The sequence below is a fragment of the Asterias rubens genome, chromosome 8 (genome assembly GCF_902459465.1).
Source record: "Asterias rubens chromosome 8, eAstRub1.3, whole genome shotgun sequence".
Taxonomy (NCBI): Eukaryota; Metazoa; Echinodermata; class Asteroidea; order Forcipulatida; family Asteriidae; genus Asterias; species Asterias rubens.
Window position 1 is genome coordinate 17,282,269 of NC_047069.1, and position 23,694 is coordinate 17,305,962.

At 39.3% G+C, this 23,694-nt stretch overlaps 1 protein-coding gene across 1 annotated transcript; it reads left to right on the forward strand.

Annotated features, from left to right (window-relative positions):
* The first annotated feature begins 1,357 nt into the window (after positions 1 to 1,357).
* LOC117293939 (LARGE xylosyl- and glucuronyltransferase 1-like) lies at positions 1,358 to 23,245 on the forward strand. The gene is made up of 18 exons (XM_033776435.1): positions 1,358 to 1,553; positions 4,437 to 4,732; positions 7,507 to 7,618; positions 9,737 to 10,062; positions 11,549 to 11,583; positions 12,004 to 12,099; positions 12,653 to 12,814; positions 13,945 to 14,076; positions 14,638 to 14,733; positions 15,348 to 15,539; positions 16,239 to 16,340; positions 17,106 to 17,193; positions 18,339 to 18,463; positions 18,775 to 18,930; positions 20,550 to 20,729; positions 21,567 to 21,691; positions 21,892 to 21,990; positions 22,625 to 23,245. The coding sequence occupies exons 2-18, from the start codon at positions 4,633 to 4,635 to the stop codon at positions 22,713 to 22,715; spliced, it is 2,217 nt and encodes a 738-aa protein (XP_033632326.1). The 5' UTR covers positions 1,358 to 1,553; positions 4,437 to 4,632; the 3' UTR covers positions 22,716 to 23,245.
* The last annotated feature ends 449 nt before the right edge of the window (positions 23,246 to 23,694 follow it).

A 23,694-nucleotide genomic window follows, 5' to 3' on the forward strand; every position in this document is an offset into this window, starting at 1 on the left:
AAAGTGAGGACTTTATTTACTGAAAGTTTTATTTATATTTATTTATTTTAAATCTTTCTCTAAATTAAACCAACTGATTGGATCCTCCAAAACCAGCACTGTGACACACAGACGTGAAGATATTGGGCAGATAATGAAGACATGTTAGTTCTTGGTTGGTTGAAACAATAAGTGGGTGAATCTATGGTGAAAGTTTGCAGGGACTGAAAACCCAATTAGGCCTCTGACTTGTTTAGTGACAAGCGGAGATAACTAGCCTGTCCTTTCAGCATGAGTCCGGAAAGCTCGTCCATATTTCATAACAAAAGTAGGGTCTACGGCATGTCTGGCCAGCCGGACCATGGAGAGAAGTTTGATGGGTACTCGTCGTGTGTGTTTTCTCCATTGGCAATTGGACCACTTTTAAGGGAAGAAATTGGGGAAGAGATGAGGGAAGAAATTGACAATCCACCTGCAAGTAGTAGGTCCACGGAGGCGAATGCAGGTCGACAGAAACCACTAAACCAACCATCCATTCACTTGTCTCTATTATCTTTTTTTGGTCATTTTCCAGTGGGCCTAAATACAAAAAAGGAAGGAGTGCTACTGCTAACTATTTTTATACAAAGAAAATTATTCGTTCAATCACCAAAAGTAGATAGGCAAAGAATACAATGGAAATTAAACATCAAATTCTGTCGTGACATTTCTTGGGTAGAGTTTTTTCACATGCAGTTTGAAGCAAAAAGGACAAGTGATTTTTAGTGTGTGCTTTATTGAATCCCAAAATAGTACAAAGTTACAGTTCAAAAGAGGAAAATGTTTTGCCGGAGAAAGTTTGGGATAAAAGCAATAATTGGGCGATAATAAGCTCTCTCCCCCTTTTTTTTTTTGCCCCCAATTTTTTTTTGTATTGCCCTGACGTCTCACCGTCTGATGGGTCCCCGAAACCCGGAGATATAGTTATATTGACACAAAGCTTCCTCATTGCCCATCTTGACATTTTGGCCTGTTTTTCCTCATAACTTTATGTATTTTGGGGGAAAAAAGGGTCCTCAATCATAATTCGCTATAAGATAATATTTCCCACAAGCTTAGCAGATTTCCCTGGTCCTTGCTCTGTGATACTTGCGAGGCTAGAAAAGTCAGCCGACGCTTGGCCGACAGCCTAGTGAGATGTAGACTTGACTCAAGTCACAATCCCGTGCCATCCCCGTTAAAATACTGTTTTGTGGTGCTGCATTCCAAAACCTGTTCCGCATGCTGCTGGAGCACATTTTGACGGCGAGCGCGCACTGTGTATGCTACGTGTTGTTTTATAGTGTTTTTAAGTCGGAGAATGGGACTTGAACAAGTCTAAGTGAGATGCCACTGCCTGTCTAGTCTCTCGCTCGTCGGCACCACGGCCAGCACTGTTTTAAGCATTAATTTCCCTTTTAAAGTCTCGTGGTGGCGCTATACTACATTCATGGATGGTTAAAAAACAACAAAAAGAGGATGGCCAATTTGCTGTAGTTCAAAACGAGCCTTTGTCACACATGTCACAAGGATTGATTTGACCACGAATGATAAATGTGAGTTTGTTTATATTCTAATTATATTTTAATGAATATGTTGATTAACTAAGGCATTGTTATTATGTGAATGAATGTGGTTTGTACGAGTACACTGACTTTTAATTTTATCTGTTGGTTTTTCGTGATCATGATCATGATGATGTTGACTGTTGTTGACTGGCTGTAGTACTAGTAGGAATACCGGACACTTCGGCACCTTGCAAACTCGGCACCAGCAAACTCGGCACCCACAAACTCGGCACCCAGTTGGAAATTGAAATAAATCCCGATCCTCATCGTGTGTATCGGCGGGTTCGACGTCGTACCGACGACGATACATACCTATTATAATAATTAATATGTATTTTCACTGTCGTGGTGAGGTTGCCCTTTTCAAAGATCTGTATCAAAATAATTAATATTTATTTTGTGTAAACTTTAAAAGACGTTTTGGAGTCGAAAATACGTAATTTCGATGTCCAAGTAATTTCGATGTTCAAGTATTTTTTGGGAACATTTATACGAAACTTTGATCCAATAAAACAATAATTCAAAATAAAGAGTACGTGTGTAAATACAGACTGTCGTGCACTGTGTTTTATTACAAGAACCCACTTTAAGATTTCACGATTCCACGAAACACCGGGTGAGCACGCTGAAGTGTCGCTGAATTATTTCAACGAAATTCAAACCAGTTTTTATGGTGTTAATACTACTCTTCGGTTGGTATTTGCTGTTGGTGCCGAGTTTGGTTAAGTGGACAAAGATAGGCCGGTGCCGAGTTTGTTTGGTGCCGAGTTTGTTGGACCAAAACAGGCTGGTGCCGAGTTTGTTTGGTGCCGACATTCTTGGTGCCGAGTGGGTGCCGAGTTTGCGAGGTGCCGAGTTTGCGAAGTGCCGAGTTTGCTGGTGCCGAGTTTGCAAAGTGCCGAAGTGTCACCCGGCTGTAGTGTAGTGTACAATGTATGTGCACTGCATTGCACTGCTGGTGGGGTGGGGTGAAGGGGGGGGAGTCTACTCATTGAAACAGAGGACTTTGAGAAAGTGAGGGCGTCCTCAGCTTGCTATACGATGCCTTCCCATGGCTGGGTGACATCAAGACTCTTGCTTGACAAGAGAAGAAAACGACCCCAACATTCAAAAAACCTTTTGTCAGTTTGTAGTTGCGATAATGTAACCCTCCTCTCCTTCGCTCAAACTACTCAGTTTGTTGTGGGCCTGTTTTTATTTCAACACAATATCATTATCAAAAAGGACAATTCTCGATCAAAACTGTTTGTTAAGTGTAAAAGAAATTCCTTGATTATATTCAGGTGGAGTTTACAAGAGTAAATACACTAAGCAGGGACATAAATAATAACAAAAGAGGACAATTTGGGTCCAAGGTTCAGGGAAGGTCCTCAGTTGGAAAACGTGTACAAAACCATTGGGAGCTGTTGCAAAAAGTAATAAACAAAATTAAAGTGGGACAACGGGGGTCCACGGTTGTTGCAGGCTTTTAAAATACAAGCTTGTAGAATCTTCTTCTTCTTCCTTATAAAGTGCAGCCTTCAAATGGTTGAAGATGTACGCACTGCGTGTGAGCGCATGTGTTGCCTTAGGCAACAGGAATTTGTGTCAGGTGCAGATAGAATTATGTACAGCCGGGGGTCCCTTAACGGCAGTTTGAAAGCGTCAAGGGACGGGTACGCCGCAGGATCAACTGGGAGGTTGTTCCAGTCCCGGATGGTGCGTGGGAAGAAGGAGCTAGCGTAGACTGAAGAGCTGGTATGTGGGATTGTGAAACGAGAGCCATGACCTCTTGTTGATGCGGTTGAGTGTGTGTGAAGAGTGTTCCAAGGGATGTCGACCAAGTTGAATCTTATTTTGTACATCATTTGAAGGCGGCTTTGGTAACGACGTTCCTGAAGAGAGGGCCATTCGAGGTGATCTAGCATGGCAGTAACACTGCTGGTTCTTCTATAATCTCCCATGACGAATCAAGCTTAGCTTCGTTGGACTTGCTCTAGCTTCTTGATGTTACGTTGCGTGTGGGGATCCCATGAAGTTGTTGCGTATTCGACTGCTGGTCGAATAAAGGTGGTGTAGACAGCTTCTTTGATTTTCTGGCTGCTGTGGCTCAGATTGCGGGAGAAGAAGGCCTTGGTGCTAGTGGCTCTTTTTGAGATGTTGTCAACATGGGTGTTGAAGCTTAGCTTCGGATCAAGGTGAACTCCCAGGTATTTAGCGGAGTTGACAGCCTCCAAGGTATGCCCATGGATGGTGTAAGAGGCAGGGACAATGATCCGCTTGTTGGTGACTCTGACTACTTGGCACTGTCAGCCATTTAATTTCCCAGTCTTGGAGGGCGTTGATATCTTTCTGGAGGCTGATGGCATCGTTGATTGAAGAGATGTGTCTGTAAACAACAGTATCGTCTCCAAACAGGCTACAAGTAGTTGTTGAGCTTGAGAGGCAGTCAGGCAGGTCATTGATGTACACTAAGAAGAGTAGAGGGCCGAGTACACTGCCTTGAGGGACTCCAGATGTGACGCTGGTTTTGCTGCTCTTCTGGCCATCGACGAGAACACATTGACTGCGGGAGTGGAGGAAGTCTGTAATCCATTCCAGTGTCTTACCTCTTACACCGTAATGATGGATTTTCTTCAGCAGGTGCCGATGAGAATCTATGCTCGTGTGTGCGTGTGTACTCTTTGGCTGCAATCTATTTCTGAAAATGGACATTAATTAAAAAATAAAAAATGAAGTGGCATGTATGATGTAGTTTGATTAGACCCCCCCACCCCCATCTCCCCCCCCACCCCCATCCCCCCCAAAAAGTGTTGGGATGTGAAACTCCGAAAACTATGTTTCTGGATTATGTGTAATAATTTCTAAATGAACTGTTTCCTCATCCCACAGATAATGTAACTGCGATCATGAGACAGCAGCAAATTAAGTAATTGGTACGCTCACAAAAGCACAAGATCTTTTGGGGGGTCGACGCTGCTCAAGATTGTCACTCAGAGAAACTTCCACGTATGAAAGACTTGACATGATGCAATAGATACCACTGAGTCCACCAGTGTCCACACATGAGCCCTACTAATCCAGGAGTATGAATGTGGTCAAAGTAAATAAAAAACCACTGGGGGTAGCACTCGTAATACTCATCGTGACGGTGGTGGGAATAAAGTACTTATTCAACAGTCAAGATGGTAAGTCTATACAGGGCTAGGGTTGTTTGTGAACATCAATAAGGCATACAGTACATACTTTGCACTTTACGCTTAAGTCTTGAAGCATCAAATAAGTTTTTCTCTGGTGTAGATGTATAAAGGGGCACGAGGAAAACGTGTATTTGTATTGAAACCTGGCAAAAGGGCACCACAGCAGAACCATGAGGACACCACTCTAATTGCAGTGGGTGCCATGGGGGTAATCCCAGGCCTGGGCTAAGTTTCCTTAGCTTTAAAAGGGAACCAATTAAAGCTGTTTATCCCATTTAATCTTTCTCTAGGGATCCCAATCCAAACTGTTCACCCGGGGGAATTTATAAACTGTGGGGCACTCTGAAATATTGTAAAACGAGGTCCTCAGAAATTAATTTTTACTTGGTGTTTATCTTTGGTCTAAAGTCATACTGTTCAATTGAGGACATTCTAAATGATCTTCAAACGATTTTTATGAATCTGAATTGAATCTGTGAAAATTTAGGCTCAATCGGTCATCAGAGTCGGGAGAAAATGACGGGAAAACCCACCCTTGTTTCCGCACGTTTCGCCGTGTCATGACATGTGTTTAAAATAAATCCGTAATTCTCGATATCGAGAATTGATTATTGTTTTAATGTTTTCTCAAAAAGTAAAGCATTTCATGGAATAATATTTCAAGAAAAGTCTTTCACCATTACCTTCTGTAAACCCTGTAAAAGTTATTTGTTAATCTGTGAACTTTTTTTTCTTTCTGTTCCGTAAGTGTATACAATGGCTTTAATGTTTTGTTGTTTCGATTCTGACTATGAGTACATTATAGCAGGCCTGGGATTACACAGAGGCCTTGGAGGCCGTGGCCTGCGGTGCCCCTGGTCTTGACCTTGGTGCCCCTTTAAAAGTGTCCCATGATAGACTTTCGGATTGTACATGTTGTACAGTGGCAAGTGCCCTTTGCAAAATCAAAATGGCCTTGCCCTTTCAAAGATGAAATTTCAGGCCTGATAATAGGTTGGCTGAGTGGTTTCTTTCCCCGCTTTCACCTCTGTTGACCCAAGTTGGAATCTTACCTCAGACAGAGCCTTGCAAGTTGCATTTGGCCTACATGTAGGTCTTAGTCCCTACCTTATTACATGGTGTTTCCTCGATCAAAGTTTTCCATCTAAAAAAAATTAAATAAATTATGGACACGTCTAATTCATCCTGTTATTTTTTGTGCAAAAATGTGCTGTTAGATGAAAACAAAATATACAAAACAAATTGAATTACTAAATTAACTGCAGGTTATGTATATAAATTGTCCGCAATTTTAACCTGGCAAAATAAGATTGCATTGAGTTGGCAAAATATTGTGTCGTTTCAGTAGCCATTGATACAATTTGTGCAGCATTTTTATGTAGATGAAGTCATCAGTCTGACTTTTATATCTGGTTTCATTGGCAGTAATGTAAGTGACTCAGACTATTTCTGTTCCCCTGGACAGGATGCCAGTAATTGCAGGTTGCTCCCCCAGCTCATGCCTATACCCATTCGTAGTCCTGGGTGCAGAGAAGCAATCATGAAAAAGGAAGCAATGGTGCGCCTGACCAAATGTCGGGATTCAAACCCACATTCTGTAATCTACCAAACTTGAATCTACTGCCCCAGTGTGCTCGGCCACTTTAATACACTCATGTTCAACGGGAAATCGCTCACTGCATCAGAATAGTTACTTGTACTAAGAATTCATACATTTGTATTGTAGACAGTTACATCCATTACAGCCTGTGAATAACCTCTGGGGTTTTTCTTGAGAGCTAACATGCCCATGAATTTAAATTGATAGGTCTCCATATGATGCGAAGAAAATTACAATACATTAGGCCTATACCTACCATGCAAGTGGTACTACCTTAATGATTCTGCCTCATCAAACATGTACAGTCACACATTTTTTGTAAAGCCATTATACACTTTCGGTAAACAGTATTGTCCAAGTCCCACATTTCGTGTATCACAACTTATATAAAATAACAAACCTATGAAAATTTAAGCTCAATCGATCATCGGAGTCGGGAGAAAATAACGGGAAAACCCACCCTTGTTTCCGCACGTTTCGCCATGTCATGACATGTGTTTACAATAAATCCGTAATTCTTGCTATCAAGAATTGATATTGTTTTAATGTTTTCTCAAAAAGTAAAGCATTTCATGAAACAATATTTCAAGAGAAGTCTTTCACCATTACCTTCTGTAAACCCTGTAAATTATTTGTAAATCTGTGAATTAAAAAAAAAAAATTCTGTACCAAAAGTGTATAATGGCTTTAAGGGCTTGCTGCCAGAATGTCATGTTTTAAGCATCATGGTCAACGTGAGCTATGTGCACATTATCACTTTAGTTACAAATTACTGAATAATGTTTGGGGTGATCTATTTATCTAATACGTGTTTCAGATTTGTTATGTTTGCGAAACAGTAGGCAAAGTATCAAGTACATTGTATGAGAGCAATATATGTGACCATTTTACTGCATAATTTTAAAGGAACTGAACACTATTGGTAATTACTCAAAATAATTTTTAGCATAAAAAACTTACTGGGTAAAGCGCAATGGAAAGCTGTTGATAGTACAGTGTATAATGTATGTATAACAAATTTTGAGAAATGGCTCCCTCTAAATTATGTAGTTTTTGAGACATGAGTATTTTTTCACTCAACTTATAAACGACTCTTTGAAGCTTTTTTATTATGCATAGAACTGAATGCACACTCAACTAGAAAATCTGTTTGTGCAATCAGGGTACCATACAGAGGGAGAGACGGTGTATGATTTTAAGAAGCGAGAAACCATCATGGCCGACAAGCTCCTGGAGATTGAACGAGAGAACCAGATGCTCAAAAAACAACTCAGGTATTTGGAATATTTGAACATTAACCCTCTCACCATTTGACTTTTTTAATTTCATTCAAATGTGTTTATGATTTTTCGAAGCTGTCAGCCTAAAATTTGATATCATGCTGTCATGTGGTGAATTCATCTATAGTACACACAGTCTGAGTAGCTAGTGTTCGACCTCAACGGTGGTCCGCTGGCCAATACCAGTGGAAACCGTGAAGGACCAGCTTGCAGACCAGTAAAAAAAATGGCTGACAGTAAAAAATATCGGCAGCGGTTCTACAGAACTATGACTATTTATTTACTATTAAGGTTCAGGGTAGACTACCCTTGCACAGTCTGACCATTAAATGTCATCCATTGTGATTCTGAAGGATACACTATGCCAGCCTGTGATATAATATAGTGAATGCATAGTACACAGTCAACCCTCCTACTGTCCTACCATTCACTCTCATCCATTTTTTTTTTTTTTTTTTACTGATAAACGATGCCAGCGTCCATCTTCAGTTAGTACATTACACATCTTTGCCACAAACACAATAGCAGCCGATTTCACAATACGCTAGGATTAACCCTATCTCGAGTATAGGACGAGTACCTCATCCTAACTTAGGATTAATTTTAGGGTTTACATGTTACAGTGCAAGGCTGGGACTCGTCCTAAGTCCTAAGATTAATCCTAAGTTAGGAAGAGTTTGGTGAAATCGACGGCTGTGCAGTTAAATGGTGTCAAATTTTGTTCAACTCACTGGTACATGGTACCAAGTGACGTAGGGTAAAGAAAAACAATTTTGTTTCTAGATATTCAACTAAATTTTTATGAGCCACTTTTACAATCAATCCTCTTATAAAAACTCCTGTCCTAAGAACATGAAGAATGGTCGAGGAGGATACACTTTTGATAATGGTTGCACCTTTAATGGAGATTCAACATTAGGAGACATGTATGCTCAATGCTTACACAAGCTGGCATCAGGGTGTCAGGGAAAATAAAATGACACCATAGGGGAATTCTAAAGACCTGGGTGCTCCACATGGAATTTTGTGTACAAAGTCTATGGGGAAACTGTTAATTTCAGGGACAGAGGAAAGCACATAAAAATGCTCCACAAGGATGCATTTTTGAGAATGGTTGCACTTTTAATTGAGTTTTGACAATGCATGCTCATTGTTTACACTTGGCTGCCATCATGGCCCAATTTCATAAAGCTTGTAAGCACAAAAACATGCTAAAGCACTGGAAAATCTTGCTTAGCAAAAACAGGTTACCAGCCAATATTCAATACAGTTAGCACTGTTGCGAATGGTGCCCCACTCAATGTCTGCTTCGCATAGAAATGTGTCAAGCAGTATTTCCTGCTAAACAGCTTCATGAAATTGGAACCAGGAGGGAAGATTGTCCTAGTTATTGCAAACAGCTGGCCAGACTTAATCTGAATACGGGGTCACATTGGGAATGTCTGCAATGATTGTTATAAATAGTCACAACAAGGTTATTGAATCTACATGTTGATGTTCACACACTGATAACGCAGGATAATATCTATCTCTGAGTTACATGTTTGTTGTTCACATTGACCCAATTCACCGAAATAAAAACTTGGTTGCTCCATTTTGGGATTCACATTTTCTCTATGGCTGTGAAGTGCACATTTTAAATAACAATAAATATTTAACCACAAGTGAAACTGACTGAGTAGACTGTCCATAACTTGGGTTGAACAAAGGCAATTTTACTAGAGCGGGATTTGAGCCTCCGGTTGAATGTGCTGGTGCTGTCTAATCCTTATTTGGCGATCTCCCTGGTTTGTCAATACTGTACCTTTGTTCTGGGTGTGGTGCCAGTCGGAAGCCATACATGTACAGCAGTGTAGCCAGGGATCACACCTAGATGTACTGTAAAACCTTGGGAGCGGCAGCCAGGGGATAACCTTAAAGGCAGTGGACACTATTGGTAATTACTCAAAATAATTATTAGCATAAAACCTTTCTTGGTGACAAGTAATGGAGAGAGGTTGATGGTATAAAACATTGTGAGAAACGGCTCCCTCTGAAGTGCCATAGTTTTTGAGAAAGAAGTAATTTTCCACGAATTTGATTTTAAAAATATTTCTTCCCGCCACTTTCTAGCATATCACAAAGTCAACTCCAGCAGACCTACGAGACCTACCAAAACATTCATGTAGAAACTGGGAATGGTACCAGCTTCAACCACTCCACAGAGGGCAACAAGACCATATCAATAAGCTGTCCCAAGCAGCAACCCGCTGTCCCTAAATGTGAAGTCATCCACGTGGCTATCGTGTGTGCCGGTCACAACGCCAGTCGTGAGGTCGTCACGCTCATCAAATCAATTCTTTTCTATCGGAAGAATCCTCTACACTTTCATTTCCTGTCGGACGAGGTTGCCCAAGTCATTCTGGAGACTTTGCTCAGAACATGGGATGTGCCGGGAGGTAAGTTGACAATGACAGGTCTTTTTCTTCAGCTGCGCCGCACATCTGGAACTCTCTGCCACTTAATCTTAGATCTTGTCTTTGTACCACAACATTCAAATCTCGTCTCAAAACTTATCTTATGTCACAGGTTTTCAGGGACTAATTTTGTTGCGTCTGTTTTTCTTTGTTTTTTTTGTGTTTTTTTGTTTTGTTTTTACTAGGGTGTTTAAGTGCGCATTTCAAGTCTTGTTATTATTATTATTATTATTATTATTATTATTATTATCAATTATGACTGACCTCTGAATGACTTCTGCTGAAATATATTTATTTCTGGTATTTATTATTATCAAGACATTGAAATTGAAACAACTGGCCCAAGGCCCAAATCGTTTTAATGTACAAAGTTAAAAGAAAAAAAAATGCATTAAAATTCGACAAAGTTAAATTACAAAAATACCACAAACACGGCAAGAGCCAATGCAAGTCAAGTGGCTTTAGAAATACATAGCAAAGTCTGATACGGTTTATACTACCTGTAGCTACTGATAGCAAGCTCATTGGTCTGTCGGTAAGCAACTGCTTTAAAAGTGGTAAAGAGAGTGGGTTTGAATCCCACCCGAGTACTAAGCATGTTGACTTTTTTCACAGGATCCTGGAAAGTGCTTAGTATACAGTACTTCACACACATTGGTGTCTGGGTAAAACACAAATAATGTTCTTTTTTTGACATTATTAAAAGAAACTCCAAGAAGTTTTGAATGAGTACAATGGGAGACTTTCTGGGACGATAGAGGGCAGCAGACTTACCGGGTAAATCCATTGTTCTCAGAATTATGCGCATGTTCAGAACTACGTAAACAATGGAAATTTACCCGGTATGTCTGCTGCCACCTAGCGTTGGGAAGTCTCCTATTTGCGGGCAGTTTTCTTGACATGCATCATGTACTAGCGCCTGACAAACGCACTTAAAGTCCTTGAATGTTGGTAAACAAACTTGTGTGCAAAGCAGTCAGTTTTGTTTCGGCAAGCAGCATTTCTTTTTTAGCGTTTCCCTATCATGGGTGAGTGACAAGAGGTATCGACACTGCCCATGGTAACAACAACTGGTAACACCATGTGAATACTCTTGAGTAATGGTGTTCTGAAAAGAACCGGTGGTTAAAGACTCAACGTTTCGATCAGTATGCTCTGATCGTCTGCAGGAGAATGCTGGACTCGAGGATAGCTGATGACGATCAGAGCATACTGATCGAAACATTGAGTTGGTAACCATCTGTTCTTTTTATAACCAACACTACTCAAAATAGATATTCTCATGGTGTTACCGCAAATCTCTCTAATTTATATTCCAAGGTTTCAAATCCAAGGTTTCATGCAAGGTTTCAAATCCTACTTTTAAAAGGCTCTGCTGGGAATCCTCTCTGCCAAGCTCTGTGTACTCTACATGTACCTCTTCATTTCTTTGAGGAGTAACTTCTTATTTTGTCTTATCTTCCTGTAGTTAAAGTCAGCTTCTATCTGGCAGAAGACTTCAAGGTAAGCATTTTATATGTGTAAACGTGATGTACAATTCATTCATTCATTGGTGGTTTATTCTTTTAAAACAGAATCCCATGGCGACCAGAGGTCAAATTACAGAGATTAATAATTAGACAAAACTTCACTATTACAAATTTAAGACATAATTGGTTAAGGAGAGGAAATAATTTATTTACAATTGTATAAAATAATTTTTTTTTCTTCAAGTTGTGACACAGTAACATGGATAAAAATATTTCAGGCACAGCCCGGTGAGATGCGAGATCAACTGTACATCCATACCACGTGACTGTCAGAATATTGAACGACGCTCAGCTGTAGATCTCTAGCGTAATTCACAAGCCTCAATATGGCTAGCATGAATGCTGTTCAATGAGGGCGCTATTCTTACTTTGTGTATTTTCTTCCCGTTGTCAGAGTGATGTATCATGGATTCCAAACAAACATTACTCTGGACTGTTTGGTTTGATGAAGCTCCTCATTACCAAGATCCTTCCAGTGGACCTTGACAAGGTTAGTACACCAACATCATGAGCAAATCTACAGCGTGACTCATGTTACGTTAGTACACCAACATCATGAGCAAATCTACAGCGTGACTCATGTTACGTTAACCATGGGATAGACAAGGTTAGTACACCAACATCATGAGCAAATCTACAGCGTGACTCATGTTACGTTAACCATGGGATAGCAATGTGACTCGCATTGCATTACTGTTATTGTTCTTCTTTTGTTTCTTTTTATTTATTGTGTGGTTGGTTGTTAAGGTGATTAATTTCGTCCATTTGTCCTTTTATGTCATTGTTGATTTTTAGTATTTTTTTCCCGTTTTACCCACCTACTGCTAAGTCTTTTTGTGAGGGCTCTAAATGATCAGCTGTGCAAACTATACACTTACTAAACAGTTAGCTATGCTGTGTATTTGTCGTATAGTATTTATTGCTTGGCAACAGACAACTCAGGATAGAGTGAAATGGAGAACCGGTGAAGAGGCTTTCCTCCTGCAGTGGAGTGAAAAAGGCTAGAAAGAAAGAATGTATGACTAGTTTGATTTCACTTTCAGACCATTGTGCTGGATATCGATGTGACGTTTGCAACGGATATTGCCGAGCTATGGAGAATGTTTGTTAAGCTGACAGGCAAGAAGGCGATAGGCTTAGTAGAAAACCAGAGTGATTGGTACCTGGGTACGATATGGAAGAAGCATAAACCATGGCCTGCACTGGTGAGTAATGGCTGTAGTAACGGTAGCCCAAACACATCAGGGCTGGATTTCACAACGAGTTAAGATTAGTGTATCTCGAGTAAGGAAGAGTTACTCGTCCTAACTTAGGACTACTCATAGGTTTTGTATATCTCCTAGGACTAGTCCTAAGTGAGGACTAGTCCTAACTCTTTGTGAAATTGGCCCCAGGGCCTTTTTCACAGAGCTGCTTATAATGTAAGCAAGTTTTGTGCTTACTGTAGAAGACAAATTTGCTAAGTTGTAAATGTATTTTACAGGTAAGCAAGAAAATTTGGCGGCCATCTTGCGCGTTCACGTTGGATTTGTATTGTTACGTCATCAATTTTCGTGCAATTTTCATTAGCATGCCTTTTTGTGTGCTAACAGTGCGCTATGAAATGGAATTCGCGCAGTGAGCACAAAATCGGACATTTAGCAACTCTATGAAATTGACCCTGATATAACTCTGAATGATGCCAGAGTCTAACCGTTTTGTGGAGTAGCAAATTTGCCCGGACCATCTTCTGTCATGAAATTACCCAAAAACTTTACACATTGTTAAGGGATATTTTTTTCAATCTTTTAAAATAGCCGTCCAATCATGTTTCTAGACAAACGTTTTTTTATAGCCAAAGGTGCCTAATCCAAATAGTCACCATTCTAAATGGTGTTTAAAGCTGTGCATGGTGTGAGGAATAAGAAAACTCGAAACACACATGTAGTAGACTTGCGGCTACAAACATTCTCCTGAAGATGATCAGAGTACACTGTGAAAAACATCGAGACTACACCGGCTCTTTACTCCCTCACAGAGATTTGACTCATGGTTGTACCCACAAGTCTACTATTTATAGTTATCCTTAGTCACCATTAGGGACTTTTCGTTTTCGACGACGGATGGTTCTGCGACGGCTTTGAGGACGGTCGTCCCTCAATTTCTACGACCGTACTTTGGATGAATCTTCGTTGTGCTGAAAACGACAACGTTTAGCTGAACAACCGTCGCAGAACCATCCGTCGTCGAAAACGAAAAGTCCCTAATGTGTGTAATCCAACACCAAAATATAAGATATTTATTGTGTCGACCATTCTTCAAAATGGCTGATTGTGTTCTTTGACTGGTCTACTAGGGGCGTGGTTTCAATACTGGTGTGATGTTGTTTGACCTCAAGAAACTGAGGGAGCTGGGCTGGATGCAGATGTGGAGATTCACTGCTGAGAAGGAGCTCATGAGTCTTCTGTCTGTCTCGCTCGCTGATCAGGTGAGTCTCATTGTATTTGTATGTATGGTGGTTCGTTACAGTGTGAGGGCGCTCTCAATGTTTTTGTCACTTCCGGGGTATATGACTGTGACTCCGTATGCAGATTGTGTCTTCTTTCAATTGTGATCTTGACATACATGTATAATGTATGCATGAAAAACCACTAGCACCATACAGCAGCTCGGGGCTGTATATTTCTGCGCAGGGAGCTGAGAAAGATTAAAGGAATGTTATTGGCCCAATGACCAGGGCACTAATGTAAATACATAGATTGATGTTATTAAATGCAATGTCTCTATATAGCATTTGCCTACCAGTGCAGTGTTTTTAAAAAAACAGAATAATAAACAATAATGGTGGTTTTTTCTGGTTTTTGAAGCACTTTGGGGTATTGGATCTACATGGGACAAAAGCATGTGTGTGCCTCAAAATGCCACAGTTGTGTGCCTCAAGATGCCATGGTTATGACATCATGAGGTATGGGTTGATTGTTTCTAGAAACAAGCTGATTGTAGGAGGGTTTTAATTGATTCAAACCATTTGTCTTTATTTTCCTGTCAGGATATCATTAATGCAGTGATTAAACAGCATCCTTATCTTGTGCACAACCTACCATGCGCATGGAATCTTCAACTCAGTGATCATACACGTAGCGAGGTAATTATTATTAATGGTGTATTTTTTATTTTATTAATATTGATAAAAAGACACTTTTGGTAAAAATATCCAATTATGGTCTCTAATGTTCAAAAGTTAGTTAGTACAATAAAAGCTGACAACATTAAAATGTACATTTGTAACAAAACCCATATATATTTGGTTTGCGGTAACACCATGTGTGTATCTACTTGTCAGGTAGAGTTTGTTCTTAGAGAACTGTTTTTTTATTCTACTACCGCAGAGTAGATTTATCGGATGTTCGGGAGACTTCTCAGTTCTGAAAATAACCGTCCTGCTTTTTTAAAACTACTATCAGGGCGGAAGGTACAGAAAATTGGCTGGGACTATTACTTCAGCTTATAGGATCGTAATTAACTGCACTACCATGGAGTCAGTTCTTGTATTGGTCTCAACATTTCGACTAGCTTGCTCAAGTCATCGTCAGGAAACAAAACCCCCAAGATAAAAGGGCAAATGACCCAGAATTACACAAAAAGACAGTCTGATTGGGAACAGACTCCTTGCTCTTGCATCACAAGGGTTTCAGGTCCCGCAGTATATTTCGTCCCCTGTATTTTAAATAATGCTTATTCCATTTCTGCCCTTGACAGCTGTGCTATGCAGAGGTCACTGACCTTAAGGTCATTCACTGGAATTCCCCAAAGAAGCTGCGTGTGAAGAATAAACACGTGGAGTTTTTCCGTAATCTCTACCTGACGTTTCTGGAGTACGATGGCAATCTACTCAGGACGGAGTTGTTTGGATGTGCGCAGGGAAAAGGAAATTTGTCACTGGAAGAGAAGGTGAGTTGTTTCAGGGTATTTTCTCTTAAAGCCAGTGGACACTTTCGGTAAACAGTATTGTCCAAAGGCCCACACTTCGTGTATCACAACTGATATAAAAAATAACAACACTGAAAATTTAGGCTCAATTGGTCATCGGAGTCGGGAGAAAATAATGGGGAAAACCCACTCTTGTTTCCGCACGTTTCGCCGTGTCATGACATGTGTTTAAAATAAATCCGTAATTCTCGACAATGAGAATTGATAATAGTTTAAATGTTTTCTCGAAAAGTAAAGCATTTCATGCAATAATTTTTCAAGAGAAGTCTTTCCTAAGTTATTTGTAAATCTGTATAATGGCTTTAAGAAAGATTTGTTTGTGCAGCAATGTTCGCCTGGGGGCACTTCGATGAGGACAATGTAAGCTTGTATTGAAATTTTTCAAAGGGCACCACAGCAAAAGCAAAGGGCACCACGGTAATTGCTGTGAGTGCCTCGAGTTACTTCAAGGCATGTATACAGTAAACATTAAAGGTGAGGGTTCAAACGAAGAACGAGTCCCCATGAGTCACCTAGGAAAACCTTGTTACCCAAAATGAGTTTTCCCGAGCAAGATCGATTGTTACATGTGGGATCTGGCTCATATAACATGAGAGAATTTTTCAAAAAGTTGGACAAGACCATCTTACTCAATTCCTATCTTTTCTGCTCCTTCTACAGTTCAGTAAACTTGACGAAGATGACCAGTGCTACGAGTTCCGAAGAGAGAAAATACTCACCCATAGAACTCATCTTTACTACTTAGAATATCAGTACACGCCGGTAAAGTATACATTCATCTTATATCTTGTCTCTCTTATTCTGACTGAAAGGTTCATAAACCTTCATCAAGGAATATTGATTTACTCCTATTTTAAATCACAGGCCTGTTAAACGTCAGGAGTTTTCCTGATTTCAGGAAGTTTCCATGGACCTGACTTTGCCTTCCAAATATCTTCAAAGATTTAAACTGACCATCGAAGGAAATAATACACCTGCTAGTATATCAACACTCCTACTTTAACATTTGTTAGGGAATCATTAAACTCTCTCAAACAATACTCTCACTCAGGTACATGTTTCATGGCTCTGCTTACCGCAAAATGGCTCTGCTTACCGCAAAAGTATATGCTTATGGTTACCCTTCTCCATTTACAGTGTAAGAGCTGAGTCTTTGTGTTAGCTGTGTATGTAGGTGAAGATTTCTTATTAAACGGCCCCAAAACCTTGCTAAAAACCTGTGATATCCTTCTATAAAGTATGGATTTGTATGGTTCCGTAAGTGTAGATTTGCTCACTTGGCTTCAAGGCTTGCCACATTTGTCCTACTTTAAGCTTCTTAATATCTACATGTATAACTATTTAAATCATTGTGAACTTTCATTTTTTTCATATCCTAAATTATTAGGTATTACTGTCAACTACTCATTATTTGAATCTAATTGACAAACTTTGTTTAAATGTGTAAATATAGGGCAGCAATCAAAATAAATGTGTAAATGACATGAAATTTGTATTTGATATTGTTTGTGTGTGTTTGTCTGACAGAAGCCCGATGGCAATGATGTAACCTTGATTGCACAGCTATCCATGGACAGACTACAAATGCTAGAATCTATCTGTAAACATTGGGATGGTAAGAACATGTTATTTATTTATTTTTTATTTTTTTGCAAGTCGCCTGACACACAAGGCCTGAAGCCCACTTCAAGGTGTGGGCTAAAATAATTTCTTCGAGAGGCCATTGCCACCTAGTCCTAGGGCTGAAACAGGGTTACCTCTTTCACAGTCCATACGAATGTAGGCTTGGATATCTTCAATTCGAAGCCTAGCCGGTAGAGCAGAAGGCACTACCTCCCCAATTTTATGTAGCAAGTGTCACGACCGGGATCCGAACCCACACCCTGCTGATCAAACACCAGTGCTTGAATCCGGTGGTCTTAACCGCTCGGCCATGACACAAGAAACCCAGCTACATGTATCTAGCCCTTATTTGTAAGTTTCTCTTTTTTGGGGGGATATCTTTCTTCGGAGATGCTAGTCAGAAGCCAACATAATGACACCCCTGAATCTAACTTGTCTTTATGTCTTGTTTTTGATACTGTCTTGTACCAAGCCAATCCTTTGTCGTTGCAATAAAGCATAATTGCTCCACAGCTTCTTGTAAGCCTTTACATGGTGCTATGTAAAAGGAGTAGGTCTCATATCAAACGAAGTCCCACATACCTTACAGGAAAATACTGAATGTTAAAGTGCCTTAAAGGGTATTGTACAAAAAACATAATGTCCACAGATTTACATTAAACTTACACAGTTTGAAGATAAATAGTAGAAAGCTTCCCTTAAAATTGTACATACTGAGGTGCTGTAGTTTTTGAGAAATGAGTAAAAGTAATAATTTTCGTCTGAGTTTTAGCATGTAAAAATGTATTAACCAGTTATGCTATGGTTTTGGTATAATATCATAACTGGTTAAGGGGATTTTACATGCTAAAATAATTTTGGTCTCATGAGACCAAAATTATTTTGTGACTTGTTTTACTCATTTCTCAAAAACTAAACAACATTATTGAGTAATATTTGAAGGGAAGCTTTCCGTTATCATTATCTTCAAATCCTGTAAGTTTAATGTAAATCTGTGGACATTTTGAAAAAGTACCCGAATCCTTTAAGTGATAGATATGCAAGCTATATATACAATAAAAGCCACAACAACTGTCTTGTACCAATCCGATCCTTTGTCGTTAAAAAATACCATCTTTCATTTATTCTCATCCCAAGGTCCCATAAGTCTTGCCCTGTACATGTCCGATGCTGAAGCCCAACAATTCCTGCGTTATACCCTGAGCTCAGATGTACTGATGAAACGCAAGAATGTGGGATATCATGTTGTCTACAAAGAAGGGGTAGGATAAGAAGTTTCTTTCACATCTACCTTTTCTTCTTAACTTCCTCTAAGGGTCATTCAGAATAGTCAATGTTTAAAATTCCAATCGTTTTTGTTTACAGTTGTGGGTGCGTGGGTCAAAAGAAAAAAAACTTAAAATCTTAATGCGGTTTTCAAAAATAAATATACTCTGGTTAAAAATAATTTTGTTGTGCTTAGCGACAATTTGTGTTTAAGTAACCCTATGAAACTATGCCCTGACTACAAAGTTTTGACTTTCAACATTTGATTTACAAAATTGTAGTTATTGTTTTTTGAATCCATTTTCAGCAATTCTACCCAGTGAATTACCTGCGCAACATCGCCCTAGAGCAAGCTAACACGCCTTACGTCTTCCTATCTGATATAGACTTCCTACCTATGTATGGTTTGTATGCATACCTCAGGAAGGCTATCGATATGATGGACATGAAATCATCAGACAAGGTTAGTAGACCCCCCCCCCCCCCCCCGCCATTAGGTAATGGGGGGGGGGGGTGACAAACACGTTCCATTATGTTGGGACACTAGGTGGCGGCAGACTACCAGCTGTGACACTTGTGTCCTTAAGCAAGACCCAGGTCGAAAATCCAGTTGAACCTAGTTAAACTGGGTTTAACTGGAACTAGTTGAAACCAGTTGATAAACTAGTTAAACACAGTTAAAACCAGTTGGTTTAATATGGAAAATGGACTGAGACCAACTGGTTTATAATTTCAACCTAGTTGAACACAGTTAAACCTAGTCCAAACCAGTTGGTTAATATGGAAAATGGACGAGTTTGATCACTATCCAGTTGAACCAGTTGACCCCAGTTAACTAGGTTCAACTGGAATTTTGACCTGGGGACACTTAACCATTGCTTCGTTTTTGGATGGGACATAAAGACGTTGGTCCCATGTGTTGTGTAACGCATATGTAAAAGAACCCAGTGCACTTATCGAAATGAGAAGGGGTTCGCCCCGGTGTTTCTGGCTGTGGCTGCTAAATGCGCCGTAGCACCTTGTAAACCCTTTTAAGGTGCTATATAATTGGGTCTCAGAATTCATATCTTTCAATAACCTCTCTCTCTGTTTAAATGTATGTACTTAGTGCCTTGAGTACCTTGTTGTGCGCTATTTAAGACTTAAATATTAATATTATTACCAGGTAATTTTTAAATAGACCTCATTGCAGATACTCAATATGCACGCTGTAGGCGTTGAATGAGGTGCATGCTAGCGATCAAGTTTGATCCGTAGCTAGACCAGCATGTACATGTACCTCATTCATTAGTTAGCGCTTGCGCAATGTGTATTTGCAAAAACATCTATGTTTACATAATTCTCAGCAAATGCTCACTTCTGAGACAATTTAATTTACCTGGTAAGTGTGCCCTGACCTAGTATCTGTATCTTTAATTAGAAGTTGCCCAGTCTAACAATTGCCACATCATTGCCGCTTGGTTGTAACTTAAATTTTTTTCCCCCATGTTTGCCATTTTGTTTTCTTTATTTAGTTTGTACTACTTTACATGCACTACATGTATGTTAGTAAATGATAATGTGCTTTGTTGTGTCTATAAAGTAAACTGAATTGAATAAGTATCTATATTATATATTTATTGACCAAACCAACAGCGGACGAGCCGCCAATTACAGGAAAGGATACAAAAAAACCAATAAGAAATATTCATATAGCCTATATAAAAACAATCTGATATGTACAAAGTTAACAATTAAAATAGAATCATCTTAGGAAAGAAAATTAACGCATACATTGAAAATAAAATAGGGAACAGAAACAGACCACCATGAACGACTGTGAAAATATATTTAAAATAAATTTTAAAAGCAAAAGCCTACATTAAATTATAAACAGAATAAACGATAAAAAGACAAGGGGAAAAAAAAATCAAAAAAAAAATCGATGTAAACAATACCAAATAAAATAAAACAAAACACTGTAAATACATGTATACATTAGTTACTGGAAGAGGATATGGCACTCCTAAACTATCTTTATACGATCTTTAGAATTGTCGGAAATCGTGTTGACCCTTTTCCCTATCAATGTCATCCTTACAGGCTTTAGTGGTCCCTGCTTTTGAAACTCTACGTTACCGTCTGACTTTCCCCAAATCTAAAGCGGAACTACTTCACATGCTGGACATGGGGACTCTATTCACATTCCGCTACCATGTATGGCAGAAGGGCCATGCTCCAACCAATTTTGCTAAGTGGCGGACAGCCACAACACCCTACCAAGTAAGTCAATAAATCCAGCAGCCGTTCAATCTCTTTATTTGGTTGACATAGATTAACTATTTTCCCCGCATCCTCAGTGCTTATTATTTTGCTAATCTTTGTAAAATTTTGTATTTGTTATATCTTGAGACGAGTAGTTTGAAATAAATTTGGATTGAATTTGAATCATGTACCCCTCTTTACACATTATAGCGTGTCATGACTGAGTGGTCAAGCGTATCAGACTCAAGCTTTTGTATTTCTGTTTAGCAGAGTCCCGGTCGTGACGCTTTTGTTTTTGGCCACAAGCAGGACACCTGAACATTTTTGAGTGAAAGGCTTTCAACTCACAGTTATTTGGTTATCTCTTTTAATTCCAGGCATGTGCGATTGGCTTACTGTTCCTTTGCCTTATGTTTGTCTGTCCTTTTGTTTGCATGTCTGTTTGATTTATTTCTTTGTCTGTCTGGCTGTTTTTTTACAAGCTTCTGCTTATCAAAACAGCCCCATACTCTTTTTTATTACAGTAAAATTTACCTAACATATATTATTATTAATTACCAACAATAAACATTAATTACCTATAGTTAGCAATGACTAAATAATTCTTAATTAGGTAAGGTTTGCGGTAGTACCATCAGTTTATCTCTTTTGCGTAGTTGGTTCTACAAACTTTCTGAAAAGAAGCAGTCCTTTGTAGGCTACAAAGGACTGGTTCTTTTTACAAAGGACTGGTTCTTTTCTGAATCATCACTACTCAAAATCGATTTTCACATGGTGCTACCGCAAACTTCACCTCTCACCATGCAAATCTTCAAATCCTACCTAAATAATTACTTCTGTATTAATTGTGTTTAGGTGCAATGGGAGCCGGACTTCGAGCCGTACATCGTCATGAAGAAGGACTGCCCAAAGTATGACCTTCGTTTTGTGGGATTTGGATGGAACAAAGTTTCTCAAATTATGGAGGTTGATGTTCAAGGGTGAGTGGAGGACAACTGTTTCTGTTGTTTATTTATTAATTTACTGTTTTTATTTTTTACTATTTTTTTTCTGTTTACTTATTTATTTATCAACTTAATTATTCTTTATTTGTTCACACTTGTTATTAATTGTCTAGGGCCTTTTGTTTTGATTTCAATCTTCTAATCTGATAGTTGAAATTTGGATTTCTTTGTTACAGGTTTGAGTTCATCGTGCTTCCCAATGCTTTTATAATACACATGCCACACACGCCAAGTTTTGACATCGCTAAATACCGATCCAGTGACCTTTATAGAGCGTAAGTAATTGATGTTTGAAGACAAAATATAGAGGGAACAGAAACTTGTGGTTTTTAGAACCGTTTGAATCCTTCATAAACGTAGATGTGTACAACATTCATTTCAAAAGGGGGTTCGCGTTTTTGATACATGTATACTGTCAATAATCGGTCGCGATATATTGTCCATGCAGACTCGTCCTAACTCGAGATAAGACTAATCTTGACTCTTTGTGAAATTCACCTCGGGGCTTTTTTAAATCATGGAGGAAATAATAACCCCCTACATTTATTACGAGGCAGACATACAAAAGTCTGGATTCAGATAAAAGTATGATATTTCTCAAGAAATTACTGACAGAGGCTGAGCTTTAGCCTTGAGCCACAATTAGGCCGTGTCCGAAACGACGACTTCGGCTACAGCTACGTCTAGATCAGCGCGTCTACCAGTGTTGAAGAATAGGCAGACGCGCGCGATCTAGCCGTAGCTGTAGCCAAAGTCGTCGTTTCGGACACGGCCTAAATTTCAAAAAGGGCTATTGATAAGTAGTAATTTAGTTCCAGCGTCATCATGGATTCCTTGTTGGGAGTCTTTCTGCAATTGGTTGTGTTTCTGCCATTAATTTTCTTTCTTTAATTGATTCTCTTTCTGAAGGTGTCTCAAAGTATTAAAGGAAGAATTCCAGAAGGATCTCTCCAGAAAATACGGGTTTGCCGCTTTAAAATACGTCGCTGTGGAGACATGATGAAGGTGTTGCGGAAGAACATGCACAAATTTTGTAACTACAGATGTGTCATTGCACTGGGGTTCAATATGAAATGGATGTATTCAGCTTCAGAACTTAGCAGCCAAGTCTTCTTTCTTTCTGTCTCTGTTAACACTTCAGGAGAAATTACTGAACAGAAACTTCCGTCCGTTATTTTGTTCAACTATAAAGTTGGACGTATGTACACGTTTTCTTGCAGGCTTCCAAATAATCCCTGGCGTCCACAGCAACTGCCTGTTTTTGCCGTGGCAAGGTTCCTGTACAAATTGACCTTTACACGCCCCCTGGAAAATTGCTGTGCCCCTTGAAGAGTGAAGTTCAAAGTTCAAGGCCTGTTCTTGTATTATACAAATGTTTACGATTGCAATTAAGAGAATGTTTCCATGAAGGTGGAATATTCAGTTCAATGAAGACGGGGCAGTATAATGGAACATCCCATCTTTCATTCAAGACACTGGACACTATTGGTAATTGTCAAAGACCAGTCTTCTCACTTGGTGTATCTCAACATTGTATGCATAAAATAAGGAAACCTGTGAAAATTTTAGATTGATTGGTTGTCGGAGTTGCGAGATAACTATGAAAGAAAAAAACACCCTGGTCACACAAAGTTGTGTGCTTTCAGATGCTTGATTTCGAGACCTCAAAATTATAAATTTGAGGTCTTGAAATCAAAATCATGGAAAATTACTTCTTTCTCGAAAACTATGTTACTTCAGAGGGTGCAGTTTCTCACATAATTTTATGCTACCAACAGCTCTCCATTACTCATTACCAAGTAAGGTTTTATGCTAATAATTATTTTGAGTAATTACCAATAGTGTCCACTGCCTTTAAATCATTTCCTTTGGGTGTTTGGGTTGGCGTAGTGGTATCTTTCTTCGCCTTGTACCTCTAAGACCCTGGTTGGAATCATGCCAGGGGGACTACCCGGATTAGGTTTTCAGTCCGTGTGGGT

Coding starts and splice junctions, on each gene's coding strand:
- LOC117293939 (XM_033776435.1), top strand. CDS start 4,633: ATGAATGTGGTCAAAGTAAATAAAAAACCACTGGGGGTAGCACTCGTA. Junction 15,540..16,238: donor ATTTGTCACTGGAAGAGAAG/GTGAGTTGTTTC, acceptor CTCCTTCTACAG/TTCAGTAAACTTGACGAAGA. Junction 21,692..21,891: donor ATGGAGGTTGATGTTCAAGG/GTGAGTGGAGGA, acceptor TCTTTGTTACAG/GTTTGAGTTCATCGTGCTTC.